Source organism: Canis aureus, chromosome 3, assembly GCF_053574225.1.
Source record: "Canis aureus isolate CA01 chromosome 3, VMU_Caureus_v.1.0, whole genome shotgun sequence".
Lineage (NCBI taxonomy): Eukaryota > Metazoa > Chordata > Mammalia > Carnivora > Canidae > Canis > Canis aureus.
Window position 1 is genome coordinate 61,089,270 of NC_135613.1, and position 21,775 is coordinate 61,111,044.

At 43.8% G+C, this 21,775-nt stretch overlaps 1 protein-coding gene across 2 annotated transcripts in view; it reads right to left on the reverse strand.

Moving 5' to 3' along the window:
- Nucleotides 1-3,868: 3,868 nt before the first annotated feature.
- Nucleotides 3,869-21,775, reverse strand: part of PDGFD (platelet derived growth factor D) — a 228,358-nt gene continuing 210,451 nt past the window's right edge. For both annotated transcript variants that reach the window (XM_077893277.1, XM_077893276.1), the window contains exons 6-7: nt 16,020-16,234; nt 3,869-6,717 (exon numbers count right to left, since the gene is read on the reverse strand). In XM_077893277.1, the coding sequence (XP_077749403.1) occupies nt 6,592-6,717; nt 16,020-16,234 (341 nt within the window). In that variant the 3' untranslated portion in view covers nt 3,869-6,591. The remainder of the gene's footprint in view (nt 6,718-16,019; nt 16,235-21,775) is intronic.

Genomic DNA, 21,775 nt, shown 5'->3' on the forward strand with positions numbered 1-21,775 from the left:
ATGCATGCGTGTGTGCATGTGTGTGCATTGTACTGACACATTATTGCAGCTGCAGATCTGCAGGTGATGCCTAGAGTCTAGAGCTGAACCATCTGATGCAGTAGCCACTGGTCACCAGTGTCCACAACACTTCCATCACAGCAGAAGCTCTGGCTGCACGGTGCCACAATAGACCAAGCAGCTTTTCCCAGAAAAAGAATGGATGTGGGGGTCAGCAGGGGAGTTTCTGGGCACATAAATCGATAGGTGTCATCTTGTCTGCCATACTTGATGAAATGGACCCTGTCCCCTTGAAACAATCTCTACCTCTGGCATTCAGGCTATTTTTACACTCTTATGATTGTCCTGTCATCGCTCTCCCTCTTGCTCTTCACCCTCCTCTGATTCCACCATTCCTGTGACTTTCAATGGCAACATGATGACGGCTCCCAAGCTTATGTCTCATTCCCAGACCCGCTTCTGAGCTCCAGACCCAATGACCTAATGCCTACTTAATATCTCCGACTGGGCCTGTCAAAGACCATGTGACATTAACACCTCATAATGGTTCTTGATCTACCACAAATCTCTTCTTTTTCCCAATCGCCCATCTCAATAAATGGCATCTCTGTCTGCCCAGTTTGTTATGTGAGAAGCCCCAGAAAAATCCCTGACATCCTCTTTCACCTCCTTCTCAACACCCAGTCCATAGCAACGGTAGTCAATTAAAAATTCAAAATACTTTGAGTCACAATTTTATATTCATTTCTAGTACCACAGTCTCCTTTCACTTTCCTGTTGGCTAACACTTATTCAAATTTCTGTCCCTGCTCCAATGTCTCAAGGAAATGACCAATTCCTGCCCTGATTGAAATTCTACCTTTTAATGTATGTCATCTCGCATCATGCTTTTGCTTTTCACAGATACAGTGGATTGCTAGTATCTACCATCCCTTCTTTATGATAAGGACAGAACCATGGCTATTTTATTGTTCTCCACATCTGTCATGTCTGGCACAGTGCTGGACACTTCACCAGCCCTGTTAGGTATTCACCACACTTTGGAACCTTTTTCGTCTTCTCTGTGGTTATGGGTGTCCTTCAGGTTCTGTTACTCATCTTCTTTCTCATGGGCTCAGCTTCACCGCTCTCATTAGGAATCCCAGCCAATGTCACAAGCCCTGGCTCTTCAGACAGTTGTGAGCTCTTCTCTCAAAGCCAGCCTCTCCTTCCTGCCTCACTAGCGCTCTGAGGACTCTCCAAAGTCCAGCTCACATGTCCTCCAGGACTTGTGCTGAGCCCGCATTGTTCTCATTGAGTCATTAAGGCCTCTGAAGCCCCCTGTTCGCTCTCCTTGCAAATAGCACTTTCTGGAGCTGGCCGTGTAAACCCTGCACAACCACAGGGGCTGACACCACTCTGTCTCTGACACCTCATCCCCATAATTCCGAGGAGCTCTCTAGTTCATGTTCCTACCCCATCTTTCCTGCAGGTTGCCATTTCTCAAGATGCAGAATGGTCCTATTAGAAAGGCTCCATCTTACCCTTATGATTTTGTAAATGAGGAAAAAGGTCCAGAAAGTGGCCAGTGGGTCATGGCACCTTTGGTCTGACACTCTCTGACAGCCCGAGACCCTGGCAGCCCCGCTCTGCTCAAGAGCCCCCATGGCTTCCTCTCTAACATGCAAATGACAAAATTTCGGTAGCCATCCACACAAGACGTTGCATAACCCAATGCTTTCCTGCCTTCTCCAGCTTTCCACCAACTATGTGTCTGCAGATTCCTTTCTGCTACTTTTCATTCTTTGAAAGGCCACATACCTTATGCATTTTTGCTGGGAGATCTTTGTGCTTCTTGTTTATCCCACCTAGAATCTCTCCCTCTACTTTTATCCTCTGTTGTGGACTTTATGTTTTGACCCCAAAGCATACTTGATACACAGTGTGTTTTAATACATTTTATTGTTGAATGAACTAATGAAACATTTAGTAGTCAGTTTTCCCCATATTGATGGTGCCTAGGTTTCCTGTGATAGAAGTCTGTACATATCCACCACCACATTCTGAAGTCTGTGCCAAAATGGACAATAATAGGAAACATTCACTTGATGTGTTCAACTCTTGAAAAGCAGTGATTCCTTAAGAGTTGGAGATCTAAGCCTATGAAGAGCTCACTTTTTGGGAGCTTTACTCTCTTGGTCACCTTGAGCAGCCCACTGTCCTGGGCCTCCTCAAAACAGGCATCAATCCTGATTCCCTCTGACCCAAAGATTGGTGGGCAGAGCCTGCTGAGAAGGAATGTGGGAGTCATAGGGAGAATAAAAAGGCCAGAAGATACCAGAAGAGGATGAATTTGTAATATGGCTTCAGGCGAGAGGACATAGGCTAGAGAACATGACCCATGATATATTCTTTTTTTTTTTTTTAATTTATGATAGTCACAGAGAGAGAGAGAGAGAGAGAGGCAGAGACACAGGCAGAGGGAGAAGCAGGCCTCATGCACCGGGAGCCCGATGTGGGATTCGATCCTGGGTCTCCAGGATCGCGCCCTGGGCCAAAGGCAGGCGCCAAACCGCTGCGCCACCCAGGGATCCCCCCACGATATATTCTTAAAAGGGAATCTCTATTATAGGAATTATGCAAAATATACACTGAATCCAAGAGTTATTTTAATATTTGGTTCCTGGCCACTAAACCTGGTAGCCAGTATCCAACAGTTTAAAATAATTAGAGAGCCAAATGGTTTTATTGGAAAATGAATATTTCTTGGCCCATAATGTGCCACGTTAAGTACATTAAGCTTTGTTAGGGACTCTGCTCCCCTCTAGGCCAATGTGTCCTGCTAACGGATGTTTACAGAGCTCTACAGAAAAGAAATTTATTTTAAAGAGATACATGTTAACTTGCAAATTCAGGACTGTAACACGAAGAGCAAGCATGAAGTCCTGAACAGAGCTGTTAGCTGCTCATGCATTCCCACTGGTGATGCCCTCATACTCTGGAGACACCCCGCCCTCGTGCTGTATGTTAAGTCTTGCAGGCCTTCATCGTCTTTAACTCGATCTTTAAAAACAACAAAATTTAAGTGGTTGTCAATAAAAACCAGTGGATTATAAATATTCTCTCTTCCAGCATATTTGATCAGAGCTGTCGATAAACACAACTGTATTTCCTGGGATTTCAGGCATGAATAATAATCTATGAATTTTAATTTAATACTCTTTCAGAGGACCCTGGGAGGATATCAACAATTTGGACATCTGTTAAGTCATTCTCAGAGTAAATAAAACTGGACACGTATATACTTCAGGAAATAACAGAGGATTATTAAGGTACGTGCATTAAGATGCCGCTGATATACGTATATAACTAGCATGATTTTTACATAAAAATCCCAGTTATCTGAGTTAACTGCCATGCACAGCATTGTTGGATTCCTTCCTTTTGTCCCCCACACTTGACTCACACATGAGCTGGTATTTCCTATGGTAAAATTGTTTCTTGGCACAGAATACTCGTCTCTACTTCCTTTCCCCAAATAACCTGAAATTGCTCAGCTAAATACAGTGGCCGAGTCTCACCCAACACTGAGCAGCTGTCGTCGTGTCTCCAGTAGGATGAAGATAGAGACTAGGCTGAAAGCAAGAGCTAACCTCACAGAGAGGAGAGCTGTCCCCTCGCTCGGCCTCCCCGCGGCCCCCACCTCCACACCATGCACTGAAGTCCTGGGGAGCGCAGCCCCTCCACGGATGGGCCCCCGAGAGCTGTTCATACTCACACCCGGGCTGGGGCCTGGATGGAAAAGCCGCCAGGGCAGGCAAAGGGGAAATGAGTCTGGATGTTACCAATGTCAGGCCCCTAAGGAAGAGACAGGCTGTGAACTCTTAGGTGAGGAATGTCAGAGGAGACTATATTTATTAAAAGGCCCCTGTGGGGACACAGAAACGAAAGAACAGCAACAACAAAACAGCAAAACCTCAGGTCCCGCCCTGCTGCCCGGAACACCCCGGAACACCTGGAACCCAAGCGCCCGGCCAGCAGACAGCTCGCTCTCTGGTGCCCCGCCCCGGAGCTGCATACATTGGCGAAGTAAGTTTCTAACATTGTACACCTTTTAAAACTGCCACTGGGAACTAAACAATGGAGTAATTTCTTTCAAAAGCAATATATTTTTTTCTCATAAAGGTAAGAGGAATTTTACTTTTGCTACAGAGAAATGCTGCAAGAGAAAAAGCTGCCTGTTACCGATATAACAAAAAACATAAAAAATTCTCCTTATGAAAGCATTCTGCTCTCTAAGAACATCTTGAATGAGAGGCATTACTGCAGGTGAGTGAGCCATGCAGACATGCAGATTGATTAGGGTTTGTTTTGAAATGTAATTTGTACGGCAAGCTTTTTTATTCCTTTGATGGCAATGAAACAGATTTATTGGCTACGTGTTGGAAGTGCAATAGATAACAGATAACCAAGGGAGACATTTTAATAAAACACTCAGAAAAGAAGAAACAAAAGTGAATGACTATGCCTGCTTACATTTCAGCTAATAAATAAAAAGTACAGAGGGGCCTTTAACTGAAAACCATCCTGGTGATTGCAGACTGGAAGCTTTATTGGAAATTGGATAGAACACTCTACTTTTCTTACTTAAAGCTGTGACATGAGCCCTACACCCCGGAGTGATGTGACACATTTTGCTTTGGGCACATAAACCAATAGGGTAAGTGGCAGGTGGCTGCGAGGGGTTGAGGAGTCCTGTGAGTGCATCTGCTTTGGCTGTTTCTGAAGTTCTGGGCAACCCAACAATGCAGTGATTTCACCACTCATCCCTTATGGTAGAAGCACCGACTGGGTGCTTCCAGGGAAATCTCACAGGTGCATCTTTAATAACCAAAGACCTTTGGTCTCAAAGAACTGAAAGGGGAGGGGCCTACGATTGCGGATGGTGGACAACTTAGCCCATGCTTTCAGTCCAGGTATATTTAGGCTGCTCACCTGACCCAGGGCTTACCCAGGCCCCATCATGCACCCCCAAACTAGTTCTGGTCAGTAGGGCCCAAGACTCACGGAAGAAATTGGCTCTCCCTTTTTTGTTTCAAGGCAGCAAGAAAACCAGAGCTCACTCTGATTTCAGCATTGCCCTCAATGATGAACTTCCTACTCTGGGAGTCAATTCTTCAAATAGACAGTGGGGAGCCAGGGAGGGAAAATTATTCTAAATACCAGTAATGACCACAGGTGCAGACCCAAGATTTCTAGTGGTGGCGCGAGGCCAAATTTGTGTTGCTGTAACTTTCAGGGTAATTTCTTAGAACCAGCTCCACAGATCTGGAGAACACTAGAGACCCCAAGTCTGATATCACGTAGTTCAGAAACAGGAATTCAGAATGGTGAGTGAAGATACGATTAGGAATCTACATCAATAAAATTGGGTTGTTTTAATACACGAAGGCTTTTAAGGTATACATAATTCATGATGCTCACCAAATATAAAATGCCATCATAAATCCACGTGTGCATTTCAGAGAGACGGGATCATAAAAGCAAGATACATTAAATGAATTGGCATAGTTACGAGAGTTTGGATCTGTTATTAAATATGGATCCACTCAAATATTCCATCCAATTTCCAGTTCTGTTAATATTTCTATGTTCACTATTTTTACTTTAAACTACCCAGATCTCTCAATGAGCACTATTTTTTTAAAGGCTCATACAGTCCTCATGCCATTTCCCAAAGGGACTACTTTTGTGGAGGGGCTTTCAGAAAGAAACAATTCAAAATTCTGCTACACTTCATAAATTGTCTCTGGGAGGATTATAATAATAAAACCTGAGAAGTTTTTTTGAGACAGATGTTAAATGAATTTGCATGCCTCAGCAAGATGCATAAAAAGAGGTCTTCATGACTTAATTTCTAAAGCATCTATATTATTATGGCACGCTTCTGGAGATAGGTAATTATTGTCTACATAGGTAAGCATGTAGTGTGTCCCACGGGAAAAATAGGTAGGACTGTGCCTTTTCTCCCAGAAACCACAGTTTGCCTTTTTTTTTTCCTTTTTTTATAATTAAGATGTATATGTAAGAAAAACTCATTTATTGGTTTTTAATATACAAGGTGTTTTCTTTAAAAGAGCAAGATCCAAGATTGTTTTGTGATTCAAATTTAAAAAATAAACAAATTAATCTTCTGAATCTTCCAGGGCCATGTTTCATGTATTTAATATGTCCCTTAATTTGTTAAAAGATTTTAAGGCTCTAAATAACTCAGGCATATGTAAGCTCTGGTGTACCTGGCCATACACACTGAATAAACCATTTTATGTATTTACACACAGACATGGAGAATATATATATGTGTGTATATATGTGCATATATTCTCCGATACTATTCTTAAATGCAATCCTATATTCTTGGATAAAAAGTCAGTGATATAGCTTTCTAGTTGCCATGGCTAACAAAGCAAGGTTGAACCTCATCAGCCACTTGCACTCACTGCTTTGCAGGCTGGTCATTAAGTTCAGTTGCTGGCAGGAAAAGGATCTCTTACTACACCCTCCTTAAACTAAAGATTCACTCGTATTCAGGGTAAGTAGGCACACATTCTTTTATCGAGGTGGTCGGGAGCTACAGATGCAATCACACCGCTCATGGTGATCCAGCTGGATGTCAACAAGAGCCATATGCTTCGCTCTGCCCCTCCTCTTGAAATGGCCAGGCTCAAACTTCAATACCTAGGACAAGAAGTATATTTCCTGTTAGAAAACTCTGAGAGTCAACACAACTAGATATCCCTTATTCTCTTTATGATGACTGGTTCTCAACCTTTTGAGAAACCAATAGAAGCTATGATTTTTGCTATTATGATGCTCTCATGTAAATATTCTTAAATCATCAGCTTCATGACGTGGAGTGTTCTGCTCATCACAGAGCAGCCTCCTGCATCACCAGCCTACAGACCAAGATAAGCTCAGGAGTCCTGGCATATATTGATAGATTTCTAAGGGCCGGTTTCATGCCAAGTGCTGCTCCAAATACTGTCATAAAGATTCTTTTGAACAAAGCATATGTTATGGATAAATACAATACTGAGCACTTATTACTTTGTAGACATAAAGTGAATAAAGTCATGAACGTAATATGCTACTGTGGCTAAATGTTTCATTGGGGTAAAATATCTTGCCCTGATGAAGGTGATTAGTGGCCATAATAAAGTGAAATGTGCTTATGTTCTTATATATTTGTTAATACACAACATCTTTTATAAGTCAAAACAGATCAGGCTCCACTAGAATCTTTCGACATTAATACCTACCTATCAATATAGCATTTCTTCATAAATATATCCTTTTAAAATTAGTAAGTTGATTGTGATAACATGGATGGAACTAGAGGGTACAATGCTAAGGGAAAATCAGAGAAAGACAAATAACATATGCTCTCACCCATATGTGGAATTTCAGAAGCAAAACAAGAAAGACACAAACCAAGAAACAGACCTTTTTTTAATTTTTAATTTTTTTTTAAGAGACAGACTCTTTAACTACAGACAACACACTGAAGTCATGGCGGGGGAGACAGGTGATGAGGATGAAGGAGTGCACCTGTCATAATGAGCACTGAGTGATGAAGGGAAGTGCTGAGTCACCTGAAATTAATATTATACTGTATGTTAACTCACTGGAACTTAAATAAAAATTTTTAAAAAACAAAGCTGAAACATGATTCTAGTAGGTTTATGTGGAAGCTAACTTCTCCCCTGCAGTGGGCTTCACTGGAATCACACATTGCTCACTGCAGACACAATTACTTGTAAAATCATGTGCGCACTTTCACATAAATGATCTGGTTAGTTTAACTGCTTCTTTGCTTCATGTTCTTAGGTTCCTGTTAGTCTTTACTTTCAATTTTTTGTTCTATTTTCCTGTCAGACTCTAAACTCCAGTGGGCACTACCATACAATTATGCTGTATTTTGCAGTTTTCAAAGGATTTGCACAGACACATTATTTCTTTTGCCCTCCAGCAAACCCTGTCACATAGCAGATGACATACCCTATGTCTGCTGTCTATATTGGAAGACTGAGCCTCTCCAGGAGGCCCTGTGCCGGGTATAGGGTCCTCTGGCCCCTTGGACCTGGGCACAGGGTTCTGTCCACTAGGGTCCTAGCACACTGGGACTGGCGCCTTTTCTGTGTGCCTGTGATTCCCTTTTGTGTCTCGCAGGGGTGTCGGGCAGCACAGGTGAGGAGACTGGGGACCTGATGTGCTTCGGCTGGCACACCGTGGTCCAGGCTGAAGGTAATGTGTGGCAAAATCTTGCCTTAGAATCTGCAGGACTTTCCATGGCATTTCTCTGCCTCTTTACCATGGATTCTCTTCCCAGCAATCTGCTCATCCTCACACAATTATTTGTTTCAAGTCCTGAACAAACCAGAACCATCTACCAGGAGAGTGGGTTCCAAGTCCTAGCTCTCTGTACCACCCCTGGTCCAACTCTACTGTGCCATGGGGGCTCCAGGGAGGAGGAGACTAAACCCCTTCATCTGTTCAACCTGCAATCAAGCCATGGAGCCTGGGCTCTGCTACCAGAGTGGAACGTGGAGTCCTACATGGAGCAGAGCTTCAGAACAACATATATGAGCCCACAGTGAGGGGGAGATGATACCCTAGGAGACTTCATGCCTGAGGCACAGAGGCTGAAAGTATTTGCTGTTGGTGAAGCTGGTCTGAACAATATGTGTGATGGCTGATGACATAGCTCCCTATTCCTCCTGCCATTGGATTACACTCAGTGTGTCCCATATAATTTCACACCATTATCATGTGTGATAATCCATCCATATAATCCATATAATCCATCACCCTCTGTCTGCTGGATTATAAACGCTTGGAGGGCAAGGATAGCAGAAACTATTACCAACATTATTGAGTACTTACTAGATGCCACACGCTGTTTTGAGTGACTTTGCAAATACTAAATTATTTGGATCTCACTGCAAAACTGTTAGGTTCATTTCTAATTTTTCATAGATAAGGGAAGAGAGATTAAGTTACTTGCCCAAAATTACAGAGCTGGTGATTGGTGGCACCAGAATTTGACTCCATGTGGGTTAGCTCACCTGTGAAACAGGGACTTTGGTTTGCATGGCTCAGTAGCACATTGAGAACCTAGTAGCTGCTAAAGAAACACACCTGGGTGGGCGGGGCCCCAACCAGAAGCCTTTGCTCCTGTGCTCTCCTTTTTACCTCCCCCCTGCATCTGCATCTTCTCTCCCACCTCTAGCAAACAGCTGGCACACCAACAACCCAGGAAATAGAGCAGAGGCCAAAGAATGTGCCCCATGCTTTGCACCACTTCTAATGCTTTCACGATTTTGGAAGAAGATTTAAAGTATCAAGAGCAGAATTACAGTGACATTTGCTTTCTGTTTATGGCTCCCATGCTTTCTCCTGCTGGGAACTACAGAAAAGGAAAAAAAAAAAAAAAGATGTTGCTTCTTCATTAGAAAAAAAAAAAAAAGATGTAGCTTCTTCATTAAAAAAAAGTAAAAACCCAACAACAACGGTTGAAGAATGTGTTACATGTTGGGATATTGAACACCCTGTCACGATGGGTAAGCAAGTCCAGAGCTAGGCTGTATTTGGTCAGATTGCCGTGGAAGGCATTGGGCATTTGAGTTCCACAGCATCACGGAGAATTTCTCCAATATGAATTAGTCACTATTGTCCAAGGCTCCACACAATCCAGATGTCTGCAGATGTGCAGGAGGAGCATCTGATGAGCTAAGGCCGTGACAATAGCCTCATGGGCTGTGATGACTGGCACCACATCATCAGGGCTCTGTCGATTTGCTTTCTCACTGGATGGCAAACAAAAGTGTGTGCTGCGGATGAGCACAGAGCCCTGGCAGTTTTTCTAACTGGTCTCCCAAATGTGTGGGGATTTTCCCTAAGTTTTATATTAAGCAATGTGGGCACTGTATATATGTGTTTTGCTGATAAGAAGAGAAAAATGAATTGGCTGACACTTTCTCAGACAAGACAGGAAAGCACTGTTTGAACAAAGTGGAAATTGGACTGTTTCCTGGCTGATCACAGCACTGATGTTCAAAGCTTTCATACCATGTAACAGTCTTCAGTTCAGGTACACAGCATTGAAAGGAGGAAGAAAGCAAAGCTGACTTGAGAGAGCATGGAAAGTTAAAAGAGAAATGAAAAGCCTTTATCTGTGAAGGCAAACTGGCTGGTTATAGGTTATCTGGTCACTACTAAATGGAAGGAACCATTGAATTAATTACAGCTGCTGAAGGATACTTAGGAATAGGAGCATCCCCAAATGCTTTCCTCGTTTCCGAGCTGTGGCTCACAGCTGCAAGCATGCCCTGAACTAAGAGCCCACCTAGGAGCAGCCAGCCATTTCTCATCACCTGTGGGTGGAAATGGACATCCTGACCCCTCTCCACAATCTGGAGAGCCACACGAAGCCAGGCAAAGTTTACTCTTACTAACCGGAGAATGACTGAGACAATTGGTGGCTTTCACAACGCTGCACAAAGTCAAAGATGTTCAGTTTGCAAATTACCACATCATGAAAGATATTTCACCTCGGTTACTTGCCTTGTTGCCAATAAACCACCAAATGAATCATGGCCATAAAGCTATTACACTAATAAAACAAAACTTGGCAGAAAAGCTATCTGCTGAGTTGGGTTCTTCTTTATTGGGAGTATATATATATATATAAAAAAAAAGGTTGTTAAGGCCTTGTAATAGTTCTCAAATTAATGGCTGACATAGAAACATAAACATATTTCAGGACAAATGCACTGTATAAGCAGGAATCCTTAAGAGTTTTAGATCCTACCCAAGTTCTAAGGCAGGTGGTGTTCCATATACAGATGGTTTCCGATCTTAAAAAAAAAAAAAAAAAAGCTTCATATTTTTGCTTCCATCCTGTGCTTTTCCACGCTTCTAGACTTTATGAAAAATGTGCAGAGACTTGAGATTTTTAAGGGCTGGTAGTCCATTTTTCCGAAATGGACAAATATCTGGAGAAGGGATAACATATTATTTTCTGCCTGGGTAATGGCCAAAGCTGCCAGCAGTGGTCCCAGCAGACGTGGGACACCATAGCAGAAGGACTCACTCCATCCATGTCTTAAGATAAATACTTGTAAGAAAGACACCGCTGACAGAGTTTAGCGACGACTCCTGGCAAAGGAAGTCTGCCGGTGATGGAAGGCTGGGATTAGAGTCTGGGTAAATAAACTCACAAATACTCAAAGAGCAACCTCACTATCTGTAGACATTAACTTTTCTGTGAGCACCCTGGGGGTTACTGTGGGGTGAATGCTACAGTCCAACCTTTATTTTTTATTTAAAATTTTTTAAAGATTTTATTTATTCATAAGAGACACAGGGAGAGAGGCAGAAACATAGGCAGAGGGAGAAGCAGGCTCCATGCAGGGAGCGCAGTGCAGGACTCGATCCCAGGATCCTGGGATCATGCCCTGAGCCAAAGGCAGATGGTCAACCACTGAGCCACCCAGGCATCCTACAGTCCAGCCTTTAAAGAACTAAGCAGTTACCCAATTTTCACAGCACCTTCCGGGGTTGTTAACTGTGTGTTCAGCCTCCCGCTGCAAAGAACGTAATGGAAGGCTCAGCGGGCTCTGAAGTCAGAGCATGGAATTAGCCCAGAGGATCGTTCATGTCACAGATGGTCTTGTCCACCTGAGGGGTAGCACACCCCGAGGCAGCTTTGCAAAAACGATGTGGGAAGCTCGGCCTAGAAAGGAAGGAATGTGCACATTTTGTTCTTAAATGCAGAGTCCATTCCCTCTGTGAGTCATCGGGGCTGTGAGGGAGCCGGAGCAGGGACAGCCAGACCTCCTCTCAGAGGAGTCCACCCACATCTGTTGTGAACTTTCCAGTCTTGAGATCCCTGCGATTATCCAGCATCCGCATGAAGTGAGTGTTGTGTTACTACTGATGAGCGAGTGAACTCTTCTAGCAACATTAACTGTTCATTCTCTTCCACTGACTTAGCACTTTTACCACCAGTTTGCTTGTGTTCCTTACAGAGTTTCAGGAAGGTGGGATGTGGGATAGGATAGCTGACCAGTCATGGATGCCATATCATTTCAGGCCCGTCTGGGAACCCGAAATCGTGGGGTATGGTGGGGATGCAGGGAGGAGTCCCCAGGCCCAGCAGGATGGACGGGGCCTTGGCTGCCTCCCAAGTGGCAAAGCTGGAACCACACACCACGTCTTCCTTCCAGTCATGCAATGTTTTGTTCTATTGCCCTGTCCCTCAGGAAAGCAGGAAGAGCCCATGGGAGTGTGGTCTCAAGTCTCACCCAAAGAGAGAGAAAGAGGAGGCAACAGGGAGACTCTACACTAGCTCTAGAAATGCGATTTCTAGAACAAGAAATATTATTGACTTTCATTATGGTGGGCTATCATCATAACCCCAAATCTCACTTCTTTTGCCAGAAAGTAGAAACTTCTTAGAAAAAAAAAAAATTCTGTCTCCCTCATCTCAATTTCCAATTTTAGCTAAATTTGTTTCTATGGCAGATGCTTAAAACATGTAAAAAACTAAAAGTACTATCCTTTTATCGCAAGTCTGAAGCTCAACAGTTTAAAACCTCCAATTAATCTTTTTGTTCAGATATAAATATCTGTTTACATTTCCTAACTCTTAAACTATAATCGGAATCAAATTTATAATATAAAATTCTAAAGTGAAATAAAAATAATCCTCTAAAGTCATTTTTCCCCCATTTTGTCCAGAGACCAGGAATGACTGTGCCAGAAATAGAGATGGGTCCAGACTGTGCTCTTCAGTATGGGAGCTGCTAGCTGTGTGTAGCTATTTACATCTAAATTAGTTAAAATCATATAAAATTAAAAGTCCGGTTTCCTGTTCTATACATGTCAAGTGGCCCATAATCACACATTGCCGTGACTACCATACTGGATGCTGCCGAAAGGAACATTTCCATTACTGCAGAAAGTTCTACTCAACAGGAGAGGGGATTGTAAGCAGCATCGCCACAGAATCACAAGAGGAAGGAGAGAAATGAACTTCCATCTTTCTTTCTGCTGCTTCCTGAGTTTTCGGCTGTTGCCTGAATGGACATGGACAGGGGACCAGAGGAAAAACATTTCAGTATTAATTTACAAGGTCGGGGATCCCTGGGTGGCTCAGCGGTTTGGTGCCTGCCTTTGGCCCAGGGCGCGATCCTGGGTTCCCGGGATCGAGTCCCGCGTCGGGCTCCCGGCATGGAGCCTGCTTCTCCCTCTGCCTGTGTCTCTGCCTCTCTCTCTCTCTGTGTCTGTCTGTCATGTATAAATAAATAAAATCCTAAAAAAAAAAACAAAACAAGGTCACCATATTTCTAGGGAAGATTCTGTTCCTCTGTGGTGCACTATCAAGGAAGGACGAGAACTGAAATAACTGCATCCTTTAATTGTCTACACAGTATGTTTTCTGGAACCTTCCTTTTGAAAGATCTCTACCCCAAGTATCTTTTGTATCCTATGTATTCCAAGAGGCACAAACAGGAAAACACCTTAACAGGATGCCTACTAACCTAGGAGAACAGAAAACCATACAGAAGGTAACTGTGTCGCACAGTGAAAAATGCTCACCCCCTACGGGAGAAAAAGCACAACCCCTGGAAAGAGCAGTTATATAAACTTCATTAAGAGCTTTATAATTTTTCAGGTTTTATGCCTTAAACGTGGAGCAGAAATACCCACGCAGAGTCACGCAGGCCCGCTTATGTGTCAGATTCCAGTTACCCTCCTAAGGGTGCTCATGCCCCATGGAAACTCATTTCACATCTCATCAGTTACAACCAGAAGCTAGGGAAACCGGTTTCTCATTTCTCTGGGGTAAGAACACAGACACAGAATAGAACAAAGAATGAGGATTCTTCCCCTAATGAGCCTCACTCAAGCAACCCCTGCTTCTGGAAATGGAACAAGCCTCCTACTCATCTTCACGGGGCACTCAACAGAGTGATCATGGTGACAGGTTGCAAGGTGTTTCAGGAGTCGCAGGGCAACAAGCCAGGCATGTTTGTTCCAGGTGCGTGGCGGCCGAGGGTGATTGATGCTGTTTCGTCCCTTCGTCCAGAGTGTGGCAGAGTGATTTTGTGTAGAGCTCTGCAGACCCAGAAGTAAAAATACTACGAGGCAATGTTTCAAAGAGATGCTTCAGAGAGCAGCTTCAAAAAGATGCTGACATCTTAGACCTGCTCCTGTGATGACCTGAGATCAAGGACTTGCCTTTCTAGACACTAATTGTGAACAGAAATGACAGGTAACTGCCCAGGTGTACAGAGAGAAGAAAGAACTAAGAAAAGGGCCCTTCAGAATTCTGTAGAGTTAACTGTCTAGGAGGTGAGGGGATTTTAAGGGGTGGCGTATATGTTTAGTTTGACCATTTCCGCAATAAACAATTTAAATGATGAAGCTGTAACTTGTATCTGAGCAGAGTCCAGAGGAAAATCGAGCGCTCTACACATAGATCAACGGGCTGCACTCGAATGTGTTTCCTCAATGTCATGCCTACGTAGAGATCTTGTCACTTGCCAGATTATTTTAAGTTGACCCTGATGAATGCATTCTGCATTGATCCTCAGAGATGACTAAATGTTACAAAATCCAGTTCTTAGATGCAAAGGACAACATCCAATCTAGAGGTAATCAGGTCAAACAAAAATACAACACAATGAACACAGACTATAGCATTCTCTGGATATGAGAACATGTTTTTCCCTTGAAAACGGCAGGGCGGAGTAAGAAATTGTTAGGACTAAGAAAATAAGTTCTACGTAGGTTCAAAATAATGCATTTCCCCTGTGTAAGGTAAGCACGGTCATGGTGGCATGTGATTTCCTGCACTTCTCGAGTTAAAAATACCAGTTATAACGCATGCATTTTCATTTAGCTCCCAAAGTCACCTCCTTAAACTTGTTAGTATTGTTTTATTGTTTTCAGGATTAAAAAAAAAAAAGCCCAGCTTTACAAAGCTGAAGGTTTTATTTGGGGAGCACTCTCTATTCCTTTCTTTGGTGGATACAGAGGAAAAGCAACTCAAACAATAATTGCTAACGATAATGTCTGCTTCATTGTTTACATTATGCTCTTGAACACATTTCCACACGATGTTTCACATCTTACAAAATGCAGTCCATATGCACTATTTTATTCCATCCCCAGAACCACTGCATACGTGATTATCTGCTATAATTTCTTAGTCCCATTTCACATATGTGAAAACTGAGTCTCTAAATTTTGCGCCTCCATAGGTTCCCATGATTGGGAAGTAACAGAGCTGCTGCCAATAAAGTGCTATGTGTTTAAAAGGGAAAAAGCACAGTGTTACTCGTGATAAGAACATGGAGTCCTGGTCTCTGAACAACTCTGCCCTCCTTAGGTAACTGTTCCTCTTTTATCTTCATAATTATGTTTGCTTATTTTTGCATACTTTCCAAGCTGATTCCCCAGGTGGCACTCTGCAGTATTTAGGAAAAACTGGTATTTTTAGAAGAAAAATATTATCATATTTAGAGAATTAAAAAGTCTCTATGCTTTCTGTCAATTTACATTTTGCTGTCTTCATTTCTGCTTAATATCTTCATGACTTGACTGAATTCAAGTTTGGCCTTTAGAATTTGGTAAGAGGAACCTAGATTTTGGAGTGACAGCCATTATGAATTCCATTACATTCCTACCAAGAGGCGATGTGAACACTGAAGCACTGCATTGTACATCTGATTATGTAATCTAACAGGGATATTATTGTCCTACAGATCAGAAAGAAGAGTCCATTCTTCAGGAAGGACTTAGCCCCTCTAGGGCATTTGGCTTGGCAAGTTTAGCTCATGTATAATTTCATCTCCCAATTATCTATCTGGCCGGGGGCCTTTGTGCAGTGAACAACCTGAACAACTGTATGTAATGGGCTGGTCATCCAGCACCCTACAGATGACATAACATTGCAGCTGAGGAGGACATACCTCATGATATTTTTTTACAGTTTTCCCCGAAGTGCAGGTACAGGATTTCCAGTTGATGGTTCCACAGCCACAGTTACCTCCACAGCGCTGCACGAGGAGGCAACGGGGAAAGAAGACCACGTGGGTCAGCTTCAGCTCCTCTCTTAGGTTGACGGAGTAATTCCTAGGAGTGCAGCTATAGCGCTTGACATCATCATTGAGCCGGTCCAGGTCCACTGTAAGAAACACACAGGTGTGACAGCACAGGACCCTGAGCAAAGCATCCCAGCAGGTGTCTTGGGGACGGGGTGGGAAGATGCTGCAAGGATGATCTTACTTCAGGGATGGAACCTGCCCTTGGGATAGCAATTATTAACCTAACATGGAAGGTGGAAAATCTGACTCACTTGGGATCTCATCTGCCCTTCAAAAGAAATAATAATAAATTACATAATCAGCAACAACAAAGAAAAAACAAAACACTCTACAAAACTTGGCTAAATCTTTATTTTGGTTCAAATTTCCTTCTATTCTTTTTTAATGTAAAAAAAAGAATTCTGAGGAAAGAAAATGAAATGTTCAGCAATTTTAAATAACTGCATTTATCTTAAAAAAATAAATCTCCCCTTGATTCTAAATAAAACCTAAGCTCTAAACCAATATTTAAATATCATTTGAATTATATCAGGGACACATTAGGGACAACAGGTCTATTATGGTTAGCTGGTAATGAAATTTTACAGAGAAGTGTAAAGAAGAAAAAGGTTTTAGCTTCATTTTAACTCTAAGGTCAACCAAAACATTAAGAAAATGGTATTTTGGGGCAGTGCACATGATGCATCTTTGTGCACTGCGTCCTAGATGGCAGTAGAGTGTAGTGGTTAAGGGCTGGGTTCTGCAGCAAAGCCACAGCTGCCTGCACATCATGGGCCTGCCTCCTGTGTCACCCGACTGCTTCCTCACCTATACAATGTGAACAGTAGAACTTTATCTGCTTCTCAACAATAACTGAAGGATTGAATCTAGTGTGCCTGGCACTCAGTTAAGGCTGATGATTATTATTCATCTTGATTCATTTTGATTTTTCCTCCATATTTCCCTTTAATGTCAAATGGTCAAAAGCCAAAAAAAATTTTTTAAAAATAAAAATTCAGGCCTTTCTCCTTTATTTCTCTCTTTTGGTCATTACTCCAAGTCAGTGATTGTCAAGGGGGGATGGCTATGGGGACTTCTGTGAATTAAGAGCATCACCTAAATTTTCAAATTTTAGTCACAAATATTTACTTGAATTAAATTTATATTCTTGTATTTACATAAGTTACATTTAAAAGCCAATCCTCCATGCATTTGGCACCTGAACCCTCTGGCCATGGCTACATTCTCAAGAGGATGCACAGGTGCCACACCAAGTCCTAGAGTGTGTCCCTTGTCACCTGCCCGGCGAGCTTGGAGGAATCCCACATCCCCAGGCTTACTCTGGACTCTAGCCCCTATAAGCGGGGGGTTTTGGTCTTAAACCAAAACCTTTTGAGGAGCAGTGAGAGTGCTCTTTTGGGGTAGAGGCCAGAGACTAAGGATGCTGTCACAAGAATGCATGAGAGGGGTACCAAAAGCAAAGAAGCCACAAGTGGATGAAGAGCCCCCTTAACACCATGAAGTTAGTGGGAAGTCTGGCCATGTGGCCGGTGACCACTTGAATACGGAATTAATGGCAATTGGACTGATGCCCTGCCCTGAGAGCATTTCCATATGTGCAACTAGGCTCTGATTCTCAAGGGCAAGGATTTTTTCCCCCAAATGCTATATGCTGAGCTTGCGACACTAGGGCGGTGGAGGGGGAATAAATGCTGAATAATTTCTGTGCATGATTTATTGCTGTTTTTTCCTTCCTTTGTAAAGACATGTCCTAAGTTTAGCTATAATCAATCCAGATGTAAATTGAATGAACTGTGTCTTGGGAAAGGAACCATTTTATTGCTGCTAAAGCCCTGGAAATAACTGCAAGCAAAGCAGGAAGGGTTACATAAATGGATTAGGAAGTGCAACAATCATCCATTACAAGTGTCACCTTGAGGTGCATGGTGATGCTGGCCGTGCATTCTGCGCTGCGGACAGGCTGAGGCAGGGGGCTGGGTCTGCTGTGCGTGGTAATAGGTGTCTGTCAGGCCTAGCGCAGAGGAATCAGGAGGTGCTATTAGCAAGGAGAGCTGGTGGGGTGCAGGAAGGCAGAGAGGGCTGGCAGGAGGCATGGTGCTGGGGTCTCTAGCTCAGTCCCCCGCTGGGCACCTCCTTCCTGTCACCGCACTTCACGGTTCCCCACCCTTCCAATGTGACCGGTAAGCGGGAAACAAGGATCTGGGGCTCTTCCCCCTCTTGCTACTGTTTCTGGCGCATCTGGCAGTGTGGGGGCATGACAAGTACCCACAAGTCTAAGGAAGATGATGCAGCTCCCCGGTGCTGACCTGGGCCCAGGGCGGCCAGCAGCACAGCCTTACCTCCAGGAAGCCCCCTAGCCAGGCTCCCTGCCACATGCCTTTCCTCGGCATTAGCTACACCCGAGGGTGTGCTCAGCAACCCAGGAAAACCCACATCCTCCTCACTCATCTGCACCAGGGCTCTTCACCCTTCAACTGTTTCACCCACCAGCACCAGTCACTTCCATTCCCCAACCACCAGGAGGACAACACGATGGTGCCAGTTTCATGCATCAGTTCGCTGATGGAACAGAGCGCAGTGGCCCAAGGGGGCCGCCCTGCTTCCTGGGGGGTTGAAACCACTGAGGCATGTGATTCAGAATAGACCTCAAAGCTTTCTCTGAGTGGATGCGAGTAAAGGGGAGGGGGGATTGCAGGTATTCTGCGGGCACATGGATTCCTAGTCAGGAGGCTGGTGAGGCTCCAGCAGAGCAGGGGCCGGGCAGGGGGCTGGTGGCCAGTAGGCTCCCGGCACCTCTAGAGGCGGGGGGGTCCCTGGGAGGGCTTCCCAGGGAGGGGGCTGCACCTTCCATGCCGGTGGCAGTCTCCACAGAGGAACACAACAGCACAGCTAGGCTGTCCCAGACTGGATTCAAAGGCCTGAATATGTCATCAGTTTTCCCTTATTTCACCCCAGTGTACATACGTTGCAATCCCTCTCTTGCTGTCCTTTTGATTTTGAGTCTTGTCTTTTCATGGATCTTTGAAATCAGTTTGGTCTTCTGGGCTGTGCACTGACAGTCTGTCCTCAAGGGTGTTCCCTGGACCCACTGTCCAGGGTGGGGCCCTGCACGAGGCAGCTGGAGGCCCTCTTCCTGCACCCCTACTCAGAGCACAGGCCACTTGCAGAAGTTTCTCGTGCTGTGCTGAGTCCTGTGGTCTGAGCACCAGGTGGGGACGAGTCAGGCAGCATCCTGTCTGCAACCCGCTGAGGCTCAGGTTGGGGAGTACCTAGAGTCAGCCCAGTTTGGTCCCGGCCACCAGCCAGCCCGAAGGCTCCGAGGAAAGTGAGAAGCTCTTCACATCCTCACCACAAGAACCAGCACCCAGTGCTGTGAGTTCCATACCATCACTGCTCTCCCTCTCATCCGGCAGGAAACTGAGCCTTTGGGAGATGAAGAAGAACCCTTGTCCGCAGCCACAAATGCTGTCAACGGTGGAGCCTGAATCCAGGCTTTCTCATGCAACTGTGCTTACAGTCGTGGTCTGGAGGTCTGGAGGTCTGGAGGGAGGTGCAAAGAGCAGCTTCCAGGAGCCATGCTGGAGCCGCCACAGGGGACCACTCACTGCCCATGGACTAGGCTTCCCCGGTGTGTGACAGACCCCAACCTGTCACCTTCAACATATTGCTGATGGCCTACACCCGAGCATGTGCTCTGGGGCATGCACACTCATTTGTCAGGTTCTGCCGGGAAAGCACAGCAGGTTCTGGCGAATCACTTAGAGCCTACGTCCATCCTTGGCATTGAAAAACTGGATGAGTTTCATCTTTTCCCCTGATCTGAGGGCACTCCTGTCTTTGCATGACCTTCGTTTTGCCCTCATTTCTTCTCAGACACCTCCTTGCCCTCACCTGCCTGTGGTCTTGACTCAAGAAAACCAGTTGGAAGCCACGCAAAGAGCTGAATGGCTCGATTACGAAACTTCGTCTTCAGAGGGAACCAGTGCTAGACTCAGAGAGGTTCTTTGTAGAGGCAGATGAAGCTAGTCCAGGCACACCTTGTTTTTGTGTCTTGCTTTACCGTGCTTTGCAGATGTTTTAGATACTGCATGTTTTCACAGATTGGAGGTTTGCGGCAACCCTGAGGTGTACAAGTCTGCTGGTGTCCTGTTTTTTGGCAGCATTTGTTCACTTTGTTGCATTTTAATAAATCTCACAGTATTTCAAACTTTTTCATTATTATTATGCTCTTATAACAATCCATGATCAGTGATTATGACTCACTGAAAGTTCAGGTGATGTGTTAAGTATTTTTTAGTATTAGAGTATTTTTAAATTAAGCTACATTTTTTAAAGATGTAATGCTATTGCACGCTTGACAGTACAGCATAGCATAAACATCACTTTTATATACACCAAGAAACCGAAATATTCATTTGCCTGGCTCTATAGCGATATTTGCTTTATTGCTATGGAATAATGGGCCTGGAACTGAACCCGCAGTATCTCCAATGTTTGCCTCCGTTATGTCTCAGGTGCTTGGCAAGCATGGCGTGGGTGGTGATCAGCTCATGATTAAAATCTAAGTCTTTTGTAAGTTGATTATGTCTAGTTTTCTGTGAACATAAAAATTCATTGAGAAACAAAATAATGTCCTCCCTTTGATTGTAGGAAAGAACTTTTATCCCCCCTCCCCATGCATGTTTAATTCATGGCTTGTTTTTCTTAAACAGGAGGACAACTCCCATGGGACAGTGTCTGGGTGTCAAGTTTATTGGCCAGTTTGTACCGTGCTGGTCTTTCAGCAATCTTTCTGTTGCTGTGTGTGTCGCTAGCTTTATCTTCATTTCCCTGAGCCCACTGGTATCTCCAATTAAACTTCCACAGGTTCCTAGAAAGAGCCAGGAATAATTTTCTAACCAGACCAAGCCTTTACCCTTTATACTGCTAAAAGTCCTTATAAACTCTTCCAGCAGACACACACCGGTTGCATATATACATACATATATACAATACATATAATACATATAATATATATATGTATTAGTGCATGTTTACTTGAAGTAGGGCCATATATATATTTTTTTTTAATTTTTAGTACCATGGTTCTATGATTCTATTTCATTTTCTCTAGCACTCAGTCTACTCTGTCATTTTAATCTTCCAGAGCTCAAGTCAAAAGCTAGATTCAGTCTACATCTTCCAGAGCTCAAGTCAAAAGCTAGATTCAGTCTACATCTCCTTTGACCCTTCTGCTATATACTCGCCACACATCCTCTGCCTTCTTTTACAGCACTTACTTCTCGGGCCTTGCTTTGTCATTTTATTTAGGTGTTTCTCTCCCATTAAAATGTAAGGTTCTTGGAAGCAGAGAGTTAATCATCTTTTCACCCCTCCTCTAGTGCCTGTAGTGGACAGCCCAAATGTAGGTCAGTTAAGTCTTGCTCTCCTAAAACCATTTGGTTTCAACAAGGTACCGCTGAAAGAAATACGGCATCTCTGTAGCCTGAGCACATGCGCCATTTAGGATATATGAAATAACTAAGTCCAATAAAGAACAATTAAGTCCCTATGGTACCTCCAGACAGGTTTTTCTAATTCTCTCTAATTCTGTTCTGACTTTGAATGGATACCCGTAAACT